This window comes from Mycteria americana, chromosome 3, assembly GCF_035582795.1.
Source record: "Mycteria americana isolate JAX WOST 10 ecotype Jacksonville Zoo and Gardens chromosome 3, USCA_MyAme_1.0, whole genome shotgun sequence".
Lineage (NCBI taxonomy): Eukaryota > Metazoa > Chordata > Aves > Ciconiiformes > Ciconiidae > Mycteria > Mycteria americana.
Window position 1 is genome coordinate 2,747,597 of NC_134367.1, and position 18,419 is coordinate 2,766,015.

Consider the following 18,419-nt stretch of genomic DNA (forward strand, 5'->3'; position numbering starts at 1 on the left):
GAAGTTGCATTGCCAGTAATTCAGTTAAGTGAAGTAGGCTTGAAAATTAGGCATCTGGTTAGGAGTAAAGAGTCAATGAAGTATCCGTGGACATTAAGAAGGTATCTGTAAATGTGTTGAGGGAAAAAAAAATATTATTGCATGTACGTTTATAAATCCATTGGATACAAATGGTAAAATTTGTAAAGCATTACGTGGAAAAGACAGACACTTTCAATTAGGGGATTTTTTTTTTTTTTTTTTTTTTGCATTTGGAAGGGCAGGATGGTTCGTTCATCCCGTTGGATGAAGTAGACAGAATAGGGAATTTGCATCAGGATTGTGGGAGGCCATCTAATATTCAGGGTCTCCTTGTAGGTGATAGACTGGTCCCTTCTGGCCTTAATTGTAAAACTATGATTCCAAAGAGGTAGACTTGTCTTTTACTCTTACTGTTATAACCTGTTCATAGTATTTAATAATTTATAGAGGTTTGAGTACTAGAGGGGTTCTCTGCAGTAAGAACTTCTTTTAAAAAAGTATGACTTTCCATCGGAGAACATATTGTGCCTTATGTCTCTAAACCACGTGAAGTTCCGGTTATGTATGATAAATATCTTTTTACACTTTGTACTTCTGCCATAATGGGAATCAAACAAATGTAGTTTTGATAACAGGTGGTTTCTGTATGCTGCCGTATTCCTTGGATCTGCTCCAGTACCTTACAGGTTCAGTCTATCTATTCTACTGACACAGCGATGCATACTTTCTCATACCAGTCAGTGTTGAGCAGCTAAAGTAGCTCTGGAACAGCGTTATTCTGTTCAGCTGTTATTTTTGCTTCTTATTTGAAAAGAAACAAAAAACCACTAACCAAAAGCCCAGGTCAGTCTGAATTTCTAATTCTAAATTCTTTGTTCCTATCCATTACCTTAGACATTCGGGTACATGAATTCCAGTTGTTAAGGGTACCTTGCAATGTTTTTTACAGCTGCCCAAGAACGTTCGACATGAAAACCTTTCAACATGAAAAAAATTTGAGCAGTCATGACCATTTCCTCTAGCTGCAGTGCCTCAAGCAACTGTTTTTTACAAATACTTTCATCAGTTGCCAGAGTGCTTCAAAAAATATCACAGCCACCAGAAGTCCTCTTGCTAAACTGATGTCTCCTCTTATTTCCTACACTGAGCCTGTATTTCCTTGAAGGAATTCCAGACGCGTGTTTTGAGCTATACCTCCTCCAAGTGCTCTGAGCCATTCACTTTCCTCAGAAGTTGATTCTTGTTGGTACCGAATTTGTCACGCGTTCTTTTCCCAAACTTCAGTTCTTCTCATAGAGGTAATTTCTTTTATCTTTCATCCAAACTCCTTCACACCCCGGTAATCCTATTTTACCTGGTTTACTGGTGGTTTTCTCTTACTGAAGTGCTCTGATCTGAACCTGTTGTTCTTACGGTCTCTAAATAAAGGATATGTATTATTTCCATCCTAATAAAAAGCAATCCGGTGTAGTGCTGAAGCTTAGATTTGGTCCAGTCTTATGAAATCTTCCGAGCTTTCCGCTAGCCAAAAGACCTCGGGTTTTTCCAGCATGGTTAGTTAGCAGCCCTCCTCCCTTCCCTCGTTTCAGTTTTGACGCTTAGATTAGACAATCAGGGAAAGAGTAACTTCTAAGTATAATCTTTTTTTTTTTTGTATTACTACTTGGACTATCTTTTTTTTACTGGGAAGACTGGTACTGGGCTGTGCACTTCAGCAGATACTCAGCAAAGTTCTAGCAAATTGCTTGCAAACGTAAAGGTATATCACAGATACGGCAGTGCTTCTGAACAGACTAATTTGAGGTGTCTTGCACACAACCGTAGCGCTCAGGTTTATTTGTTCTGTTTAGTTCTTTGTGCTGTTCGTTGTTTGCTGCCTCTCCCACTCCCGTTAGGACTCACTTGTTGCGCTCTGTGCCCTTTCTCCCCTTTCGCAGTCTGCGGTGACTTCTGCCATTTTCATTTTGTTCTTCCCTGCTTTCTCTTGTTTCTCCTCCTTCTCTCTTTCCTGTACAGGCACTTTATTACCTTCACAATTTCAAGCAGCGTATTTATGGTTAGACGTTTTTTAACTCCCTTAATACTACTTTAGTCCAAGTCAAGAGACGTTCGCCTTTCCTTTTGCCTATTACACGGTGCTGTATCAATTGCTTACTTGAAGTCTAGATATATATTGTCCACAGCGAATATATACATGAAACATTTTGTCTACTCTGACCATTAAAAAAAAAGTTAGCTTATAAATTCAGCCAATTTACAGCAGATCCTTCACTTGCAACCTCTTGTGTGAAATAAGGTAGTTCCAAGGTGTTGGACCATGGTTAACAGAGAGGGACAAGGTAGTAGCATTTTTTTTTTCTTTCATTTTATTTTGTCTTGCTTGCAGTTAGTGTTGGAAGCTGTCTTAATTGGTGCAGTTGTTTTTTCTTGGTTAGCATGCTGTTGCCTGCTTTATTAATGTGAGGGTTCGGGACAGGATGCGTGGATTTGCATAGTTTTACTGTGTACTGGCTCCCCTTGTCACTTCATTCACCCAGCGTTTGGGATCACTTTTTGCAGCCAGAGTAGCTTTTTATTATTTTTTTTAAGTTGTTTTAGATTTGAAGATGACTGGAAAAACTTGGAATTACTTTTCCAAATAGATAATGATAATGAAAACAGAGGTTGGATTTTGATGTTCCCATCTTTCAGTATTATCCAGTGAATTTTCTCTTTCTCTTTCGGCTTCTGCGTAAATTTAGATGTCATCTTGAGACTTGTGCTGAACTGAAGCTTGTGACTTGTTTCTAGTTGCTCTGGGGTCGGAGCCCTGTTTGTTCTTTCGAGACGGACAGATTTTCCATTTCAGCACCCGCTGCAATACAAACTGAAAAGCAAACACCCTTTTGCCTTGCTTTTGGCTCTAGCCGTACCGTTAGTAATGTCTTTCCAAATCTCGTCAACAGCCGACCCTCCTTACTTTGCTGCCAGAGTTGTTCTTGAGGGTTACGGGCAGCACTTCTCTCACCAGTGCAAACGCTCGGCACGCTGCTGCTGGCTTAAACTGGGAGAGCACCGTGTCTCTTTGGAAGTCAGATGTCAGATCCGATATGATAAAGCGATATCATCGTGCCGCAGAACCACCGTAAGACAGGCTTTTACCTTAAAGATAATACAGGAATAACAAATTTAAACTAGATTTAGTTCAATAGCCGTTCTATCAAAGGGTGACAAATAAAAGTCAGTTGTGTCCACGGGGAGCACTATTTTCTTGACAGATCGCCTTGGCTGTCTCCCTCTTGGTCTTTATGATCTTCCCAAGGCTGATGAAAGCCCGGGAAGTGTGAAATATGTGCAGTACTTTTTTAATTTTATTTTTTTTTCTTAGTGTCAATTTAAAAAGTGCCTAAGTGAGTAACAGGACTCCAGAGTGAGCTGGAGGAATAGGATTAGACCTCATTTCCCTCTTAAGAAAAGAGCCCTCCCTGCAGTCCCTCCGCACGTACGACTCCAGACGAGCGGTGGGAGTCCGGAGCCCTGCAGAATCCGGCTGGAAAGAAATCCCTGCTCCTTCCTCATGCTGCCCCCCTCGGTTTTCAATCTGTTGGTGGGGATCTTCTTAACGAATCTCATTTCTCAGCCAAACCTTAGCAATCTGCGATTTGGGGTGGATGGTAAAGAGGGGGAAGCTTGAACGGAATTTGGTCGGAAACTGCCTCTTGGATTGCAGATACAAATAGCTTCGTGCATGAAACGTGCACCTCCGGATAACCACACGTCTGAGACTCTGGATAGAAAAAGCTAATATGCATATTTAATCACCCCTTTTTGGAATCACAGAGGCAGTTTCTTCCTATATTCTTAATTATTTCTAGGCTTATAATAGTGGCACCTGCTAAACATTTTGTCAGAATAATTGTAACTATTGGCAGGTGGTTATAATTTTGTAAACGTACATGAGAATTTTATGTGGGTTTAAAAAAAAAAAGATATCAATGGTAGTTTAAAAAATTGCGTTAAAGGAGAATTTCTTCTGACCATAGTAAAAGGAAATAACAGAACACTATTAAGATGTATTAGTACCACTTAAGGATTCCGAAAATGAAAGCAATCCATATGTAGATGTTTTATTTTTCATTAGTAACAAAATGTTGTTTTCACTCTGACAACTTAATAACATATGAGTTGGGAAAGCCTAGGAAATTACTGTTGGCAAGAAAAGCTATAAGGACTTCTCTTTTGCCGAGAACAGAAAATTAGCTTGTAGGATGTTGATGGGTGTTGATATAAGCAATGATCAAACGGGAATCTATTGCTGGGGTATTAATGAAAATAAAGTATTTGTGGAGCCTATAATACACACGGACCGTTCGACGTTGCACCGTCGCCCTGCTCTAGAGATGCCTTTTTTAACAGTGATTTTTTTTTTTTCCCCCCTAAACCAAGTGATTGTCAGTAACAGTGGTTGTAATTGAAAAACGATTAATGTAGTAGTGAGTGTTGCAAACCTAGAAGTGAAAAGACAGTGGAACGCTATCAGAGGCACAAAAAACCGAAGCAAAACCCCCAAACGAAACCCCTAGCAGAGCGCCGGGGAGTCGCGGTTTTCACGTCAAGATTTTGTGCGTCTTAGTTTTGTCCCGCTGTCACGTTGACTCGGGGCGGGGGGTGTCGTATCAACCTTGCATCTCCGGTAAGGGCAAGCGAGCGTGGCTGTAGTGGTAGCACTGTGTGTGTTGGAGGGCTGGCAGTCGCCTGCGGTTACTTCATGTGTCAACCAAACGCATCAATAAAATAGGATGAGCTGTGTCCCATCTCTGCTGGTCACCGTAGCTCACCAGCGGGTTCTTGCGTGTCTGTACCTTCCTCTGTCAGCATCTTCCGCTCGCGTATTTGTTTCTCCCGCCATGTGCCCCGACGAAAATGGCACCTGTGTCTCATCTGCTGTAGGTGTTCTGCCTACCTCAAGAGGTAAACATGGTATCCTAGAGTCGTATGTTCACAGTCTGTTCTTCTTTTTTACATGAGCACTAGCGCGCGCACACACACACACACTGGAATGTATATTCTCCTCCCCCCCACCCCCAAATAACCTCTTGACCTGATCCTTGCTGTAGCCACCACCAACTCCTCTTGCAAATTGGATGCTGCTTTAAATGTGAAAACAAATGTTCAAGAAGCTATAAAACCTGAATGAAAGCTAAAGCTGAATTTATAAAGCCTTGTTGCATATGAGCCAAAAGTGCAAAAAGCTCTATATAATGAACTAACCTGCCACTCATATAAATATAAATATATATAAATATATTAAAATCAGACTGTTCTACAAAATTGTGTATTTGTATTTTTGTGTACGTACAATTTTCTGCTAAGCAGAAGGAGGATGTAGTATAGGATGATGTGAGAAAAGATTTTGTTTAATCATATTTCTTTGTTACTTATTTTTGTTAACATCCAGATGCCTGTCTTTGTCTTATGTGTATGACACTGTTCGAAAGGTGCAGTATCTCTCTCCCGCCCGCGCATTAAACCTCTTCCACCGTGAAAGAGTCGGGTGATGCCACGCATCATCACCAAACCCCGCGAATACGCCTAGGTCTTGACCGTAACAAGGGCTGCTCGTTCAGCTTCAAGACTATGTATTTCACGCTGGCATTTAATGGGCGCGTTGTGTCGTTGCTCCGAATAGTAATGTCAAATATTCATGCGCTGGTCGATTGCTTTTCACCATCCACGGTCTGTAGTACCTTTGCTACTGGTGCTGAGCCTGAATCTTTGGGGCGGGGGTGGGAATGAAGTAGCGTAGATTGGGAGAGAGGATGGACAGATCCTTGGGTTAAAGTTCCTTATGGAAGAAAAGCAGCCAGGGAAGCTGTACTGTCTGTCACAGGGGAGCGAATCTCAGGTAACACCACCACGGAAGAAGATGGAGGAAGGTGCCCCGGGCAGCTCGTCTTCCCCACAGCTGTCTGCACGCTGCCAAAGTGTACTTTTGCTTTCAGGAAGGCAAGTTGGCAAGGTCATCGGTTGTAACTTCCCCTGTGCCGCTTCAGACGCGTCCTTCCATCCCCGGAGTTGCACGTGAGCCGTGGGCATCTCTAGTGGCTTTATGACAGCTTGGTCCATTGCTGTAAGAACGCTTGCAGCAGCCTTATTTGATGAGGTCCGTCTTCTCATGGCTTGATGCCCTTGCAGTAAAGATACTGATTTTTAAGAAGAATATTCTAAAATCTTCTCCAAATCACTACATTTATCTGCAAGGTGCCGAGTGGGTCTGCTCCATCATTTGCCGCAAGGAGAAAAGCAACGGTTTTTCTCCCTTGGCGCACTTGGGAAGCGTTGGTCACACATTAGAGCGGAGAACTACCCAGGGAAAGAGGGGGGTCGAAGGGGAACTAGCTAAAACGGGACGGAGCGGATAAACTAATGCAAAGCTTTGGGCACGAGGTGATGGAGGTTCACCTTCCAGTCCCACCGCAAACTTGCTGCAGAGCCTTGAGGCAAACCGGTCCTGTCTGCGTGCTTCAGTGTTCCCGTCTCCGAAATGCAGGTGAGGGTTAGTATCTGTCACATCTTCCTCAGGCGGCAGGTACTGCGGAAGTACGGAGGAGCAACTTCTTCCCTTGTGTCCTTTGCTCTCTTTCTTTATTTTCTTTTAAATTTAATTTCTAACATTGTTTGAGCTGAATTTTGGCCCAGGGAGAGCGATACTGCATCTTTACATGTAGGGCTCATATTTATAACAATGTGTAATGACTGTAGCAAAAGTCCTTGTTTCTATATGTGAATGGACAGAGAAACAAGTGCTCTATTGTATTGATTAAAATAGTTAAAATGAGTCCTGTATCATTGTATCTCCTATTCTGGATTAGTGCCTTTTGGACAGTAGACTGTTCTGTAATTAAAATGTAGTATAACTGCTTTTTTGTACAGTTTTGTTTTAATAAAACTTTTTTTTAATTTGTGTTTATTTTAGTATTGTACCTATTAGAAAATAAAAATGTATAACTCAACAACGATGCCTTTCTTCTATAGTCCTTTTTTGTGCAAAGCTGTCTGGGTGTGAAAGCCCTAGAGAAGCCGTGGACACAAGCGAGGCCTAAAACGTGTCTGGACAACTTGGTAAATGGAGAAAATATTAACTCGTTTGAGCAAGACCTAAGTCTTGGTGCCTTCCTTCCCTTTTGTGTAAGGACGGTCTCTGGGAGGGACGAAGGTGGTGGACGCAACAGCGGTGCAGTTGAAGCAGTGGCATCGCTTCCTTGGAGTTTGAGGCGTGGGCTGACACCCGAGGTCTCTTGGGGCTCTCTTCACTGAAAGAAGATACTAAGAGTAGAGTTTGGTCGTACTTCTTTGAGCGGGCTGGTGCTGCTCACAAGTAAAGGTATTGGTCACGGTACAATAACGTAACGGCCAAGGAGGTGGTGCAAGCAAGGCAAAAAGGCGGGCTTCTCTTTCGAAAGCTCCCCTGCCAGGCTGCGGGAGCCTCGAGAAGGGCCCTTTGAGTCCCACCCTGCCATGGAAGGGCTCTTGCTCGAGGAGTTGTTCGGACTTTGGGGCCATTTGGTAATAAAACTGAAAAGATGCTGGAGTAACGAGTACAGGTGTAATTGTGAGAAGCCAAAGGCACGAGGATGCGTTGGCTGCCCTTTCATCCTGGCCTGGTTGTGCGCAGTAGCTCAGGGGTCTCCAAACAGGGTCTGCGGGGTGGGTGAGGAAGAGCTTCATAAAAACGGGAGAAGAGTTTCTGCAGCGGGTGTGTCTGACTTAGCAGGTAGCAGAGTCTTAATATCATGGCAATTGATTTATTTATTGAAATGGTGTCTGGGTTCTGCAATGCTGGTTAAAATCCCTATGTGCAGCCAGGGGTTGAGGGTGATGTTGGGGCTTTGCTCAGGATGGCCACCCCCAAGACAGGGGCCAGGGCAACTCTTGGTGCATTGGAGCTGCGGCTGATGAGTCGTGTACCTTTGGGGTGGCAGCACCTTTCAAACTGGTCCTTGTGCCTCTCGGGCATCACTGGGGTGGGGGGGGAATATCTCGCCCCCGTCATCAGCTGAAGATCTGCCGTGTTAGCTGGGGGGGTTCTGGAGGGAGCAAGCTGGGGCTGGGGGAACCGAACCTCCAGGGAGCGTGGGGCTGCCTTGAAGGCTAAGCTCCCAGAACGGTTGGCTTTCGATGATTTTTCTCATTGGGTTTGGTTTCGTTACAAGTTAATCCCCAACACGTTTCACTTCAGTCTCATTTCTGTCATAAGGGTGACCCACTGGAACAACTCGGCCACGATGGAGGAGTTGATGGTGCTGCCGACTGCCGGGGCCCAAGTCCCCCAGCTCTTTTTTTGGGGGGGATGTGAAAGGACCCACACACAGAGGCCAGGAGTGGGGGGGCCCTTCCCAGCGTGAGCAGGTGCCGGTGCAGAGCCTCTTCCTAAGGAGAGCGGCTTCACAGATGAAAACCAGGAATGCAGAGAAGCTCCAGTTGGAGATTTAAAAAAAAAAAATACACACCCACCAGAGGCCTGTGCGTTGCAAAAAGCTCCGCTTCCAGACCCTTTGGGGCTTTTTTTTTCTTTTCCTAAGGAACTAGATGATCAGGGCACATCTTTCTTTAATAAAAAAACCAACCAAACAAAACCACCAAAAAAAAAACCCCAAACCATTCATCACAGGTCAGTGTCCAAAGGTGAACAAAAATCCCCCATAGAAATCTGCCCAGCTCATGGCAGAGCATCTCCTCGCATGGCTCAGCCAGGGTCGAGCAGAGTCACCCCATGGGTGACCCCCCCCAAGCCGGAGCCCCCGTCCCCTCCTTCCCTCGCTGCCTCCCCCAGCTGCACGCCAGCGGCTCTGGGGGTGACTTCCCCGCTTGCCTGTTTGTGGCAAAGGGCTTGACGACAAGTGAGGACAATGAAACTGGTATTAATTTGAAGGAAAGCAGGGGGGGAAAAGGTGTTCTTTGTGGTTTGGTGTTTTTTTTTATTTTCCTGCTCGTTTTGATCGGTGCCTTTTAAAAACAGCTTTGGCTGAAGAACAGAAAGCAGAGCTGGTTGCGGTGTGGAGAAGGTGTTACGACCACCTTCCAGGAAGAGCGATGTTTGAACAAAGTAACGGCACTTCAAAAGGCTCCTGTGTTTCAGCCAAAGATTATCTTTTTTTTTTTTTTCAGAAGGTAAAACATTAAAGGGAAGTGGCTTTAAAGAAAAAAAAAAAAAAGCAGCTGTATTTTCGTGCACTGATTGCAAGACAACACCGATAAAAATATCCTTTGCTAAATGACTTTCAGGAGGGATTGTGGAATCAACACAACGTTTGTTGCTTAAAAAAAAAAACAACCCACAACAAGATAAAACAAAACCACCCCCAAATAAAAAAAATCCACATCAAACCCGGCCAGTTGTTTCCAATGTGAAGCCGTGTTTTGGAGAAAAACGTTGCCAAAGCCAAAGCCAAAACTGTGCCCCAGGGCGGGAGGGTCAAGGACGTCGTGCTGCCCTGAAACACTGGTTGGGGGCCTTGGGTTTCTCCTCACCTTGAGGCCTTTTGGGCCGGCAGGGTTGGTGGTAGCAGGCTTCCCTGCAGCCCCAGCCCCCCTGCCTCTGCCTGTGCCTATGGAATAACCCCCTGAACCACAGCAAGGGCGAAAAGGCCCTGGGCACCCTCCCTCCCCCCCATTCCGCAGGGCCCCGCAGCACCCAGGGCTCATTGACGTGCAAGGCAGCAGCAGGGACACGAGGAAGACGTCTCCCGCCCTGCGCTGGGGGGGTTCTGGGACAGAAGACGCAGGGCAGGGCACAGGCCGGCTGCCCAACGCGGGCGTTGTTTGGCAGCGCTCCTGCCTGTGAAGGCTTGTACACACCAAGGGGCTCCATTAAGCACTGGCGTGACTCACCGGCACCTCCCTGCCTGCGGCAGATCCCGCCGTGCCACCACGGCCGCTCCTTGGGCACCGGCGCGTGCGTTTAGCGCGAAGGGAGAACCTGCAGCATCGTCCCGAGCGGTTTGACCCACGGTGCAAGCAGCGAGGTGAGCAGATGGCGGCACGGGGCAGCTGCGCTGAGTGACAGGCACTGGCGCAGGGTTGCAAGGGCCAGGGAGGGATGGCTGCAGCATGGGGAATTTGTTATTTGTTTTGTCTTTTTTTTAAATTTAAAGTGATCAGGTTTGCTGATTCCCTTCCATTACGTTAATTAGAGACATTGATAATCTGTAAGAGGCGCCTGCCCAGCCTCTCACTACTCTGCCCAAACCCCCAGCCCGTGACACAACCCAACGGCCGATGCCTTCAGCAGCACCAGTGCAAGGAGGCTGCGGCCGGGCAGCCCCGGGGCTGTGGTGGGACCCCGTGAGGCAGAACGCCCCGGTGAGCAACGGGGAGATGGTTTCTTGTTTGTTTTGTTGTTCTTTTCTTATAAGAGGCAAAGCTTTTACACCCCAGCCCTAAGCAACACAACCGTACTGCATGGCTTCCCGGCCCGTGTGACACGAGTTGCCTTGACTGCAGAGGAAATGAATTTGCAGTTTTCCTTCCTCTATGCTGCACCTCACGTCCATGGGGCAACGCCAGCAACTGCTGCCATCTTCTACTGCCATGGACAGCGATGCCGCCGGGAAGCACGTGGCTGCTCCGAGGGAGTTTCTTATTTTTCACACCAGTGGTTGGACAACCCCCAGACCATCTCATGGTTCTTACCCCACCTGAACCCTCAATCATAAAATAAATCAGTTCTTCCACCTTACATCTTAGTTCTTGTGAATTCATAACCAGGACAGGCCGGCTCTGGCAGCAGCTGCTGTCCCGTCCCCTGGGGGCTGGCCGGCGCAAACCAACGCTGAGCTCCTTGGAGGAGCCCGTCTTTGCATCCATTGCTTGCTGCATCTTGTACAGTTTTGGGGAAATCAGGTAACACCAGGCTGTAATCACCTTAAAATAATCGTTAGCACCAAGTTCAGTCTGATCTGGTTTTCCAAAGGGAACAAGCCACATCCCAGCTCCCTCCCCACTAACCAGGTCGTGGATTTTTAAGCAGTTTCCCTGCAAAACTTGCCCCATCCCAGCCAGCACCCGCCTTCCCCGCCCCCAAAGCACTGGGGACGTCTGCCCAGTTTTGGGGGGCTGCACGCAGTTGGTTTTTACAGCCCGTAGGGGAACAGAAAGAGCGGAGGAAAGAAAAAAATCACTGCAGTGACTGAGGGCATGGCCAGCAGCAACAACCCCTTGCCCAGTCTGACACTCGCCAGCTGGAGAGCGTGGGGGGAGCACAACCAGACCTCCAGCTGCTTTTATTTAGCATAAAGTAGCGTAATGATGTTAAATAAAGCCTTCCCTTGGCTCAGCACAGCTCCATGGACGCCCACCCTGTGACAAGGGTTGCCACACCTGAACGGATGCAGGCAAAGTGCTATTTTCCTGAGCACCAAAAAGGAGGGAGGATGGAGGGAAGGCAAAGCTGCGGGATTCTCTCATCGATGGGAAGGTCCCTAAATTGCAGGCAACAGGGCAAAAGTCTTGTTTGAAACAGATCTTGGCACCCTCGAGCAATGCTGCTCCATCGTCGGGCTGTGAATGCATCTAAACCTTTTGCTGATACAAAGTGGATTAACAAAGCGCAGACTTACCGGCTCTAAAGATGATGTTTATTTAGGTACTGCAGGCTGCGTTGCATGTATAATACAATATTACAGTAATTTAGTATTGTACAGAAATAATTAAAAACTTTACAGCTCATTACAAAGTATCTTTGGATTTTAGCTCATTTGAAGTACACCGATCGACACGGAATACCACAGCGTAAATAGCCACTCTTTATATACAGACCCACTACATTTACAGAAATCAACAGAAAGACGAGCTGGGAAAGGCTCTCCCAAGACACAGCGGACGTTAGCGGTGGTGAAAAAAGCAAACCCTACGTCGGCTGCGACGAGCACGCCCGGGGCGCGCGGGGAGGAACGGCACTGAAGACAAGGATGTCTGAAGCGAGGCGGGAACGCGCTGATTCACGCCCTGCCGGTTATTGCTCGGAGCGCGGCTCCCGTATCAGCTTCAAAATCAGTTTGGCAGGGGAAAGCGAGGGGAGAGCAGCTGCCTTCTCCTGCCGAACAAAAGCATCGCTCCTACTGAGTGGGTAAGGCCGGCGAAGGGGAAATGTCTTTAACGCGTCCCTACCGCTCTGCGCCCTCTCGCTGGGTTTAAGGAGCCCCAAGCCACGTCCCTGTTCTCTCCGCTGCGGCGTTCAGGTGCCAGAGCCAGGACAAGGCTTAGCCAGGCTGCGCCAGGAGGCTCTGCCGGCAGCCGAACCCAGCCTAGGCAGGGGCTCCCGGGCAGACAGCGGCAGCCGAGGCTTTCTTGGGGGTGAAAAATACGATGGTGGTTTAGGAGGAGGGTGGAGAGCGCAGAAACCAAAGCAAAGATGGATAAAGGAGATCTAGGAACAAGACACTTATCTGTGACCCCAGCTCAAGAGTATTTTGTAGCGTGACCAGTCCGCACCTCTACTCATCACGATCTCCCTTTCCTAAAAGCTAGGCAGCCTCGAGGCCGGTATGAACTCCAGCCCCTCGCTGCGTTAGTTGCTGACCCAGGGGTAAGGCACTGCGAAAACTGAACTTCTTGTGCAAAGAACTGGCAGTACCAGCGTAAGGACAACACAAGCATCACCACAGAAAAGACCCTTCAACAGCTCCGTTACCGTACAAACAGGTCTGTACAGCCAAGCTCATTTCGTACAGGTTTCCGTGACTGACGGGCAGGAGGAAGGGGGGTTTCTTGGTTCGTAGGAGAGCAGAGAGGTGTTGAGCATCCCGCCTCGCGGGCAGCAGTGCGAGCAGCTCAACCACTGACAAAACTCTCTTCTTAAGGACTCGGGCAGTATTACCACACAGAACTCGTTTCTATTCGTTTTCCTCAACTAAACTACATCATTAAACACGGAAGGGCTGAGGCCCTCGAACTGAACAGGTATTATTTTGGACATAGGGATCAAAACACCAGGAGAAAGCTGAACACAACACAGGAAAAAGTCTTGGCTTGGTTTGAGAAAACCCAAAAAAGTTCCTTCAAAAAAATATCATCCTCTTGGCTGACTCGGAGCAAACGACACCACGCTTCAGAACCCCGCACCCCGTGCCGAGGAAGGGGCCTGCAGAGCTGCGGACGCCGGTTCAGACCGTTACGTTTCCCACAATTTCCAACACAATTTTCTACACCCAGAATCGAGACCCATCCATGGTTCAGGGATACAGAAAGCAAGCTTGCACCACTGAGCAGACACAGGAGATGAGACACTCGCTACAAATTACAGTTCCTGCATTAAATATTCTTCTTCTTCCCTGTATAAAGTGCATGAAAATCTTGGAAAATATGCATAGCTATTAACACGCCAGCCTCAGTTGCTGGGCGGTTCCAGTTAAGAGCACCTCCTCCTTTATGCTGAGCATAGAGTTTTTCTAATGTTATCAATAATAATTAAAAAAAAAAAAAATCTATATACTACCTTCATTATGGTTTTAAACTGTTTTCTGGTTAGTTGGCTTAGCTGGTGCAGAGTAACAGATGGCTTCGAGTAGAGGGATGTGCACTCACTGTGCCAAAATCTCGGCAAGTATCTTTAGAAGAAACCTCGCGTGCCCAGGCAAGCTGGGGTGAGCAGGAGGGAGTCAGAGAAGTCCTCCAAGAACGTCCTCATGGCCGAATTTGATTTGTTTGGCTTTCTGGAGCTTGTGCTGCATCGGGGCGATTCGGTTAGCACGGCTTCTTTTCTGGGGCAGGTGTCAGGGTGGGATTTGAGGAGAGGTTTAGTTTCAAAAGTCAAACAAGACTGTAAAAACCAAGAGAGCTACGAGTAAAATCTTCCCTCAACCAAAGTCAACCAGGTGCTCTGTTAACAGAGCACTTTGTCATGCTAATCATCCATTCAAAACATACCAGCCATATTTAAGATGTTTGCTTCCAGGACAATTTATCCTGGAGGAGGCAGCGAGTATGTTATGTCCAAACTGCATTTCATACCCCTCTAAATATGGAGAGCACGGTTTTGTAACATGACCGAGGGTGGGTGGAAGAGGAAATCCACCCCGTATCAGTCGGTTGCAGCCTCCGACCACGTGCTCCAGATGTGCAAACACCAAAATATGTCCTTACGTGGTCAGAGCTGTAGTACAAATACGGCCAGAGGAATTTATAATGGGTAGCATAAATAGTGAACTATTAACCCAACTGCCTTCTGCTTGACCCTTTCACTGCTGTGACTTGGATACCTTTACACCGGTCCCGGAGAAGTCCAGTCTTCAGAGACAGCGGTGCAAGAAAAGAGGCTTCAAAAGGACTTGGACAGGTTCTTCCCTTCATATCTCCCCCAAAGGGGCCACCTAGCAAACATCAAGAAGTTTTACAGATATCCCTAAATCCAGTAAATGAAATGCTGAGACAAAAAAAAACCAACCAACCAACTATCAGTCAGGGGGCTGTTTCACATTAGTTAACTTTCTGCAACACATCAGACAGAACAAAGTGCAATTAGAAAAACGGTAAAGATGGGTCTTAGAAAACTTACAAGGCAGTATAAGATGCATCAGATTAATTAGCGGGTGGTCTTTCATCAGCAAGACCCATCACACCCCAAAACAAAACATCGTTTTGTTGCATGAGTTGTGCCTATAAAAAGTTGCAATTTTAAAACCCAGGATTTTAGCATCCGACTTACTTGTTACTAAATCTCTCCCGTCGTCTCGGCTTGAATGGGCAGGAGCTTTGTGCAAAGGAAAAGGAGGAAAAACTGTACACTAAAAATATCTTTAAAAGCTGGTCTGTACATTTTGTATTAAGATTTCTTTACGAAAATTTAGGAAACACTGAAACTAGTTACACAAAGCTGAAAGGATATACAAATCCCTGGCAGTACTATGCATGCTGCGCTGTAACCCATCCCACTTATTTCTGCTACAGATTAGTTTCTATTTTAATTTTATTCCTTCTGCATAAATGATATTAATTACAGTAAATCAGCATAATTATCTCCCTCGCTAAGCATCCCTATCTCCTTTGATGACAATGTATCTTTCCCTTGGACCTCTGAACCAGATGGCTAAGGCACTTAAATGCCCACGTGCAGCATGGGCAGCGACTAGATACGTATTAAAATTTAATCATTAATTTAGCATCCTAAATATTCCCCACGTAGATAAAACGTCTATTGCTCAAGCCGTCCAATCCCCCCGTGATGACTGAACAGGATATAAACAGCTCAGAATATAAAAGTCTGTGGCCTTTCTTGATTTGTGAGAAAATGAGTGCGTGTACGTAGATATGTGCACATGTATACATACACACATGTACAGTAACATGGAATTTGTGCCACAGGCAGTTAAAAACTAGCAAGGGTTACCAAAAATAAAATCAAGTTTTATAAAAGCCAGCCCAAACCTCCCACTTTCAAGAGAGATTCATTTTGGGGACGACTCCTCCGCTGTTCAACCGGGTTTGCTTTCGCGTGCCGCTGGGACGGTTTAGCTGGCGACGGAGGCACCTCCTCTTTGGATCGACGCTCGGTATGGTGCTAGTGGAGCTCCTCTGTGCAACGTCAGGCAGTGGATGATTGTAAAGCGCAAACATTTCATATTTTAAAATAATAAATAAAAATAAATAGACTGGATTAATCCCCTTACAAGGACAGCGACCCTCTGCTTTGCCTAACTGGTAAAAATCCAAGTGTTTCCAAAGGCTGGGTGGGAACACGGAAGCATTTAAGTGCCGATATCTCTGCAAAAATCCTCTTGGCCCACAGGACAGAACCTACAAGAAGAAGGTCCTGCCACTTTGGGGCAAGTGAGAGAGAGGATCCTGTCATGGTGAGAGCACACGTTAAATAGATTACAGACAGCAAATACGCTCAACTATCCTCTTTCCTAAAAAGAAGGGATAAAAAAAAATATTACGGAGTGCGTCATGGGCCTTCTCCCGTTCCCAACAAATCAGCCGGAAAGATTGTGCTGATTTCCACAGAAGGAGAGAGGGACAACAGGACAGTAATCAAAGCAGGCACTGGTCTCAGGTCACATAACCAGAGAGCTGTTGCTTCTTTAAATAAAGGGGTTTGGGGGTTCTTTATTTCCAAATAAAGTTTTATGTTCGCATCTCTGGCTGTCTGGAATCATTATAACCTTGCCCTTTCACCACGTATTATGCGATATGGACACAGCTCTTACGAAATTAGAAAAGAACTGTTCTTTTGGGGAGGTTTGTTTTTTTTTTTTTTTTTTTTTTTTTAGAATTGCCAGTCACACCGAGAGAAGCACCAGTGCGTGGGTAGTATTTGGGAGCTATTGGAAAGTCATGCCATAATTTGAACAATTTACGCGTCTCCTTCCTTCTCTGAAAGGCAGAAGAGAGCAGAGCTTACACCCACCCACCGCCGCGAGCTTTCACCGGCTGCCATCAGTCATACCCTGAAGCGTCACAATTCGTAACAGGAAACGAAGGACGTAGATCCAGCACCGTGACAAGGCAAAGAATTAACATGTCAATCACCCAAAGCAGAGAAAAAAACCCTTCATTAGTGTTTGCCACAAACTAGAAGTTCACATGGTTGGTTTAGCTTCCCGAAGCTTGAAGACCTGCTCCCCTGGCTGCGTTGCACGGTGTTTGCTGCAGTGGGTAGGGCTGTCTCAGTTTGCCCAGGATTTCCTGTTCTCCGCATTTTTCTGGCTCTTCTCCAGTCGCAGTGTGGATCCTCCTTCTGATTTCGCCAGGGCTGTGAGCGAAGCCAGGTTGGAGGCCGAGCCGGAGAAGTTGCCACTCTTCCTGTTCTCAGCAGCAGCTCCTCCTTGCAACCTCAATCCGGTGCTCCTCCGTCTTGCTGGTCCCGTGGCCTTTTTAACTCTGCCTGGTTTCACAAGCAATCCATAGCCTGGGTTGCATCTGAAATACTGCTTCCCTCCAATCGAGCCATCGTTCTTACCTTTGACAAGAAAAGAAAGAAAGATGATCGACAAAATGGCTTTTATTCTGTGCATATGGTGTGCTACTAGGAGGACACCAGAAGAAAGCAAGAAGAAAATGCTGAGAGGGCAAACGACTGTTCTCTATGAGCACACCATGAAGGTAAATACCCAGGAGGAGAGAGCACTATGGGTGCTGGAGGACAAAGCTGGTAGGAGAGCAAACAAATCTGAAGATTGAGATGGTTATTGACATAAAGACAAGTCTTCCAACTACCAGAGGAGTAGAGAAGCAGGAGTAGCCTTCCCACAGGAGTGAAGATAAAAAAACCCCCATCAGCTGGTTTTATATCTGAACTTGATAAAATTATAAGAGTAGAGGAAGCAGCTGCCTGTGACAGCAGAAGGCTGGACTTGATTCAGGTGGCTCCTTGTGCTCCAGTGACACCAGTACACTTCACAGCCGAACACCAGCAAAGCCACTGCATTCAGCCAGTTAGTCTAAATGGGACACTCCACCTTATTCTTCCTTCCCGCTTGCTATTCAGGAGACTTCTTTAATTTCACCAAAAGCGTTAAATAATCAGTTCAGCAATAGATGCATTAGCAAACTATCAGGAAGGAAGGAAAAAAGACATTTAAAAGAGCTTTTGGTTTTCTGAGTTGATGAGAGTCTGAAGTTGAGGAGAGTTACTGTTTCCATGTCATAAAAGCTCCACAGAACAGAAAGAGTAATTTCTTTACACTGATGCTGTTGTGATCTTTCTATTTCTCCCTTTAGATCATTTAAAATTCTCACAATCACTGTTCTGAGTACCGGGACAGAGACCGCTCCCATCTGTAAAGGCAATATGAAAAGATACAACAGCTCTTTAAATGACATAAGGTCACCCCTTTTGTTTTACGGGTGTTTCCTTCTCCCTACCACCATTACCGCGTTGGGTCCAATATACCCTCAAGTGGCCAAGGACCTGGACTTCTACCCGTTTGTAGTGTGACAAAGATAGAAGTTTGTGACCGTATTTCCCAAGTCAAGCTCCAGATGTGCTAGAAGCCAGTTATGCTCCAACAAATCAGGGACTTAATCCTTGTGGAAACAGAAGGGAAAAAAAATATCCAGTAACATCAGCAACTGAGTCCTCAACAGACCAAAAATCTCATGGCTGTTCGACTCTTCCACAGACAGTGAAGCTGATGCTTACCGGGTACGTGCAAACAGCTTAACAGAATTAGCACTATGGACTAGAGTAGCCAGACAGGGAGGGAAGGTGACTTTCCAAATTGAAATGAACCTGTAAATATAAATATATATATATATTTTTTTATATATATATAAGGCATGAATTCAGGACTGAGAATCGGGTCTACAACTTTCAAAGGGATTAGAGCTACAGTTTGCTTTCCAGGATGGCAAACTCCAGAGAGTTTTCCGAAACCAGCTGAAAACACACCGTCCAGTTTAGCTTTTATGAGCACACCATG

The 18,419-nt window shown here is 46.0% G+C and overlaps 2 protein-coding genes across 15 annotated transcripts in view; one reads left to right on the forward strand and one right to left on the reverse strand.

Moving 5' to 3' along the window:
- Window positions 1-6,980, forward strand: part of HMBOX1 (homeobox containing 1) — a 124,270-nt gene extending 117,290 nt beyond the window's left edge. For all 10 annotated transcript variants that reach the window (XM_075497669.1, XM_075497673.1, XM_075497676.1 and 7 more), the window contains one exon: window positions 6,003-6,980. The gene's annotated coding sequence lies outside the window, so the exon portion shown is untranslated. The remainder of the gene's footprint in view (window positions 1-6,002) is intronic.
- A 4,644-nt stretch (window positions 6,981-11,624) lies between these two features.
- The window catches only part of KIF13B (kinesin family member 13B), a 136,919-nt gene continuing 130,124 nt past the window's right edge, over window positions 11,625-18,419 (reverse strand). For 4 of the 5 annotated variants that reach the window (XM_075497684.1, XM_075497685.1, XM_075497686.1 and 1 more), the window contains one exon: window positions 11,625-16,957. In XM_075497684.1, coding sequence (XP_075353799.1) covers window positions 16,665-16,957 — 293 coding nt within the window. In that variant the 3' untranslated portion in view covers window positions 11,625-16,664. The remainder of the gene's footprint in view (window positions 16,958-18,419) is intronic. The other variant, XR_012775098.1, reaches the window with a different exon arrangement.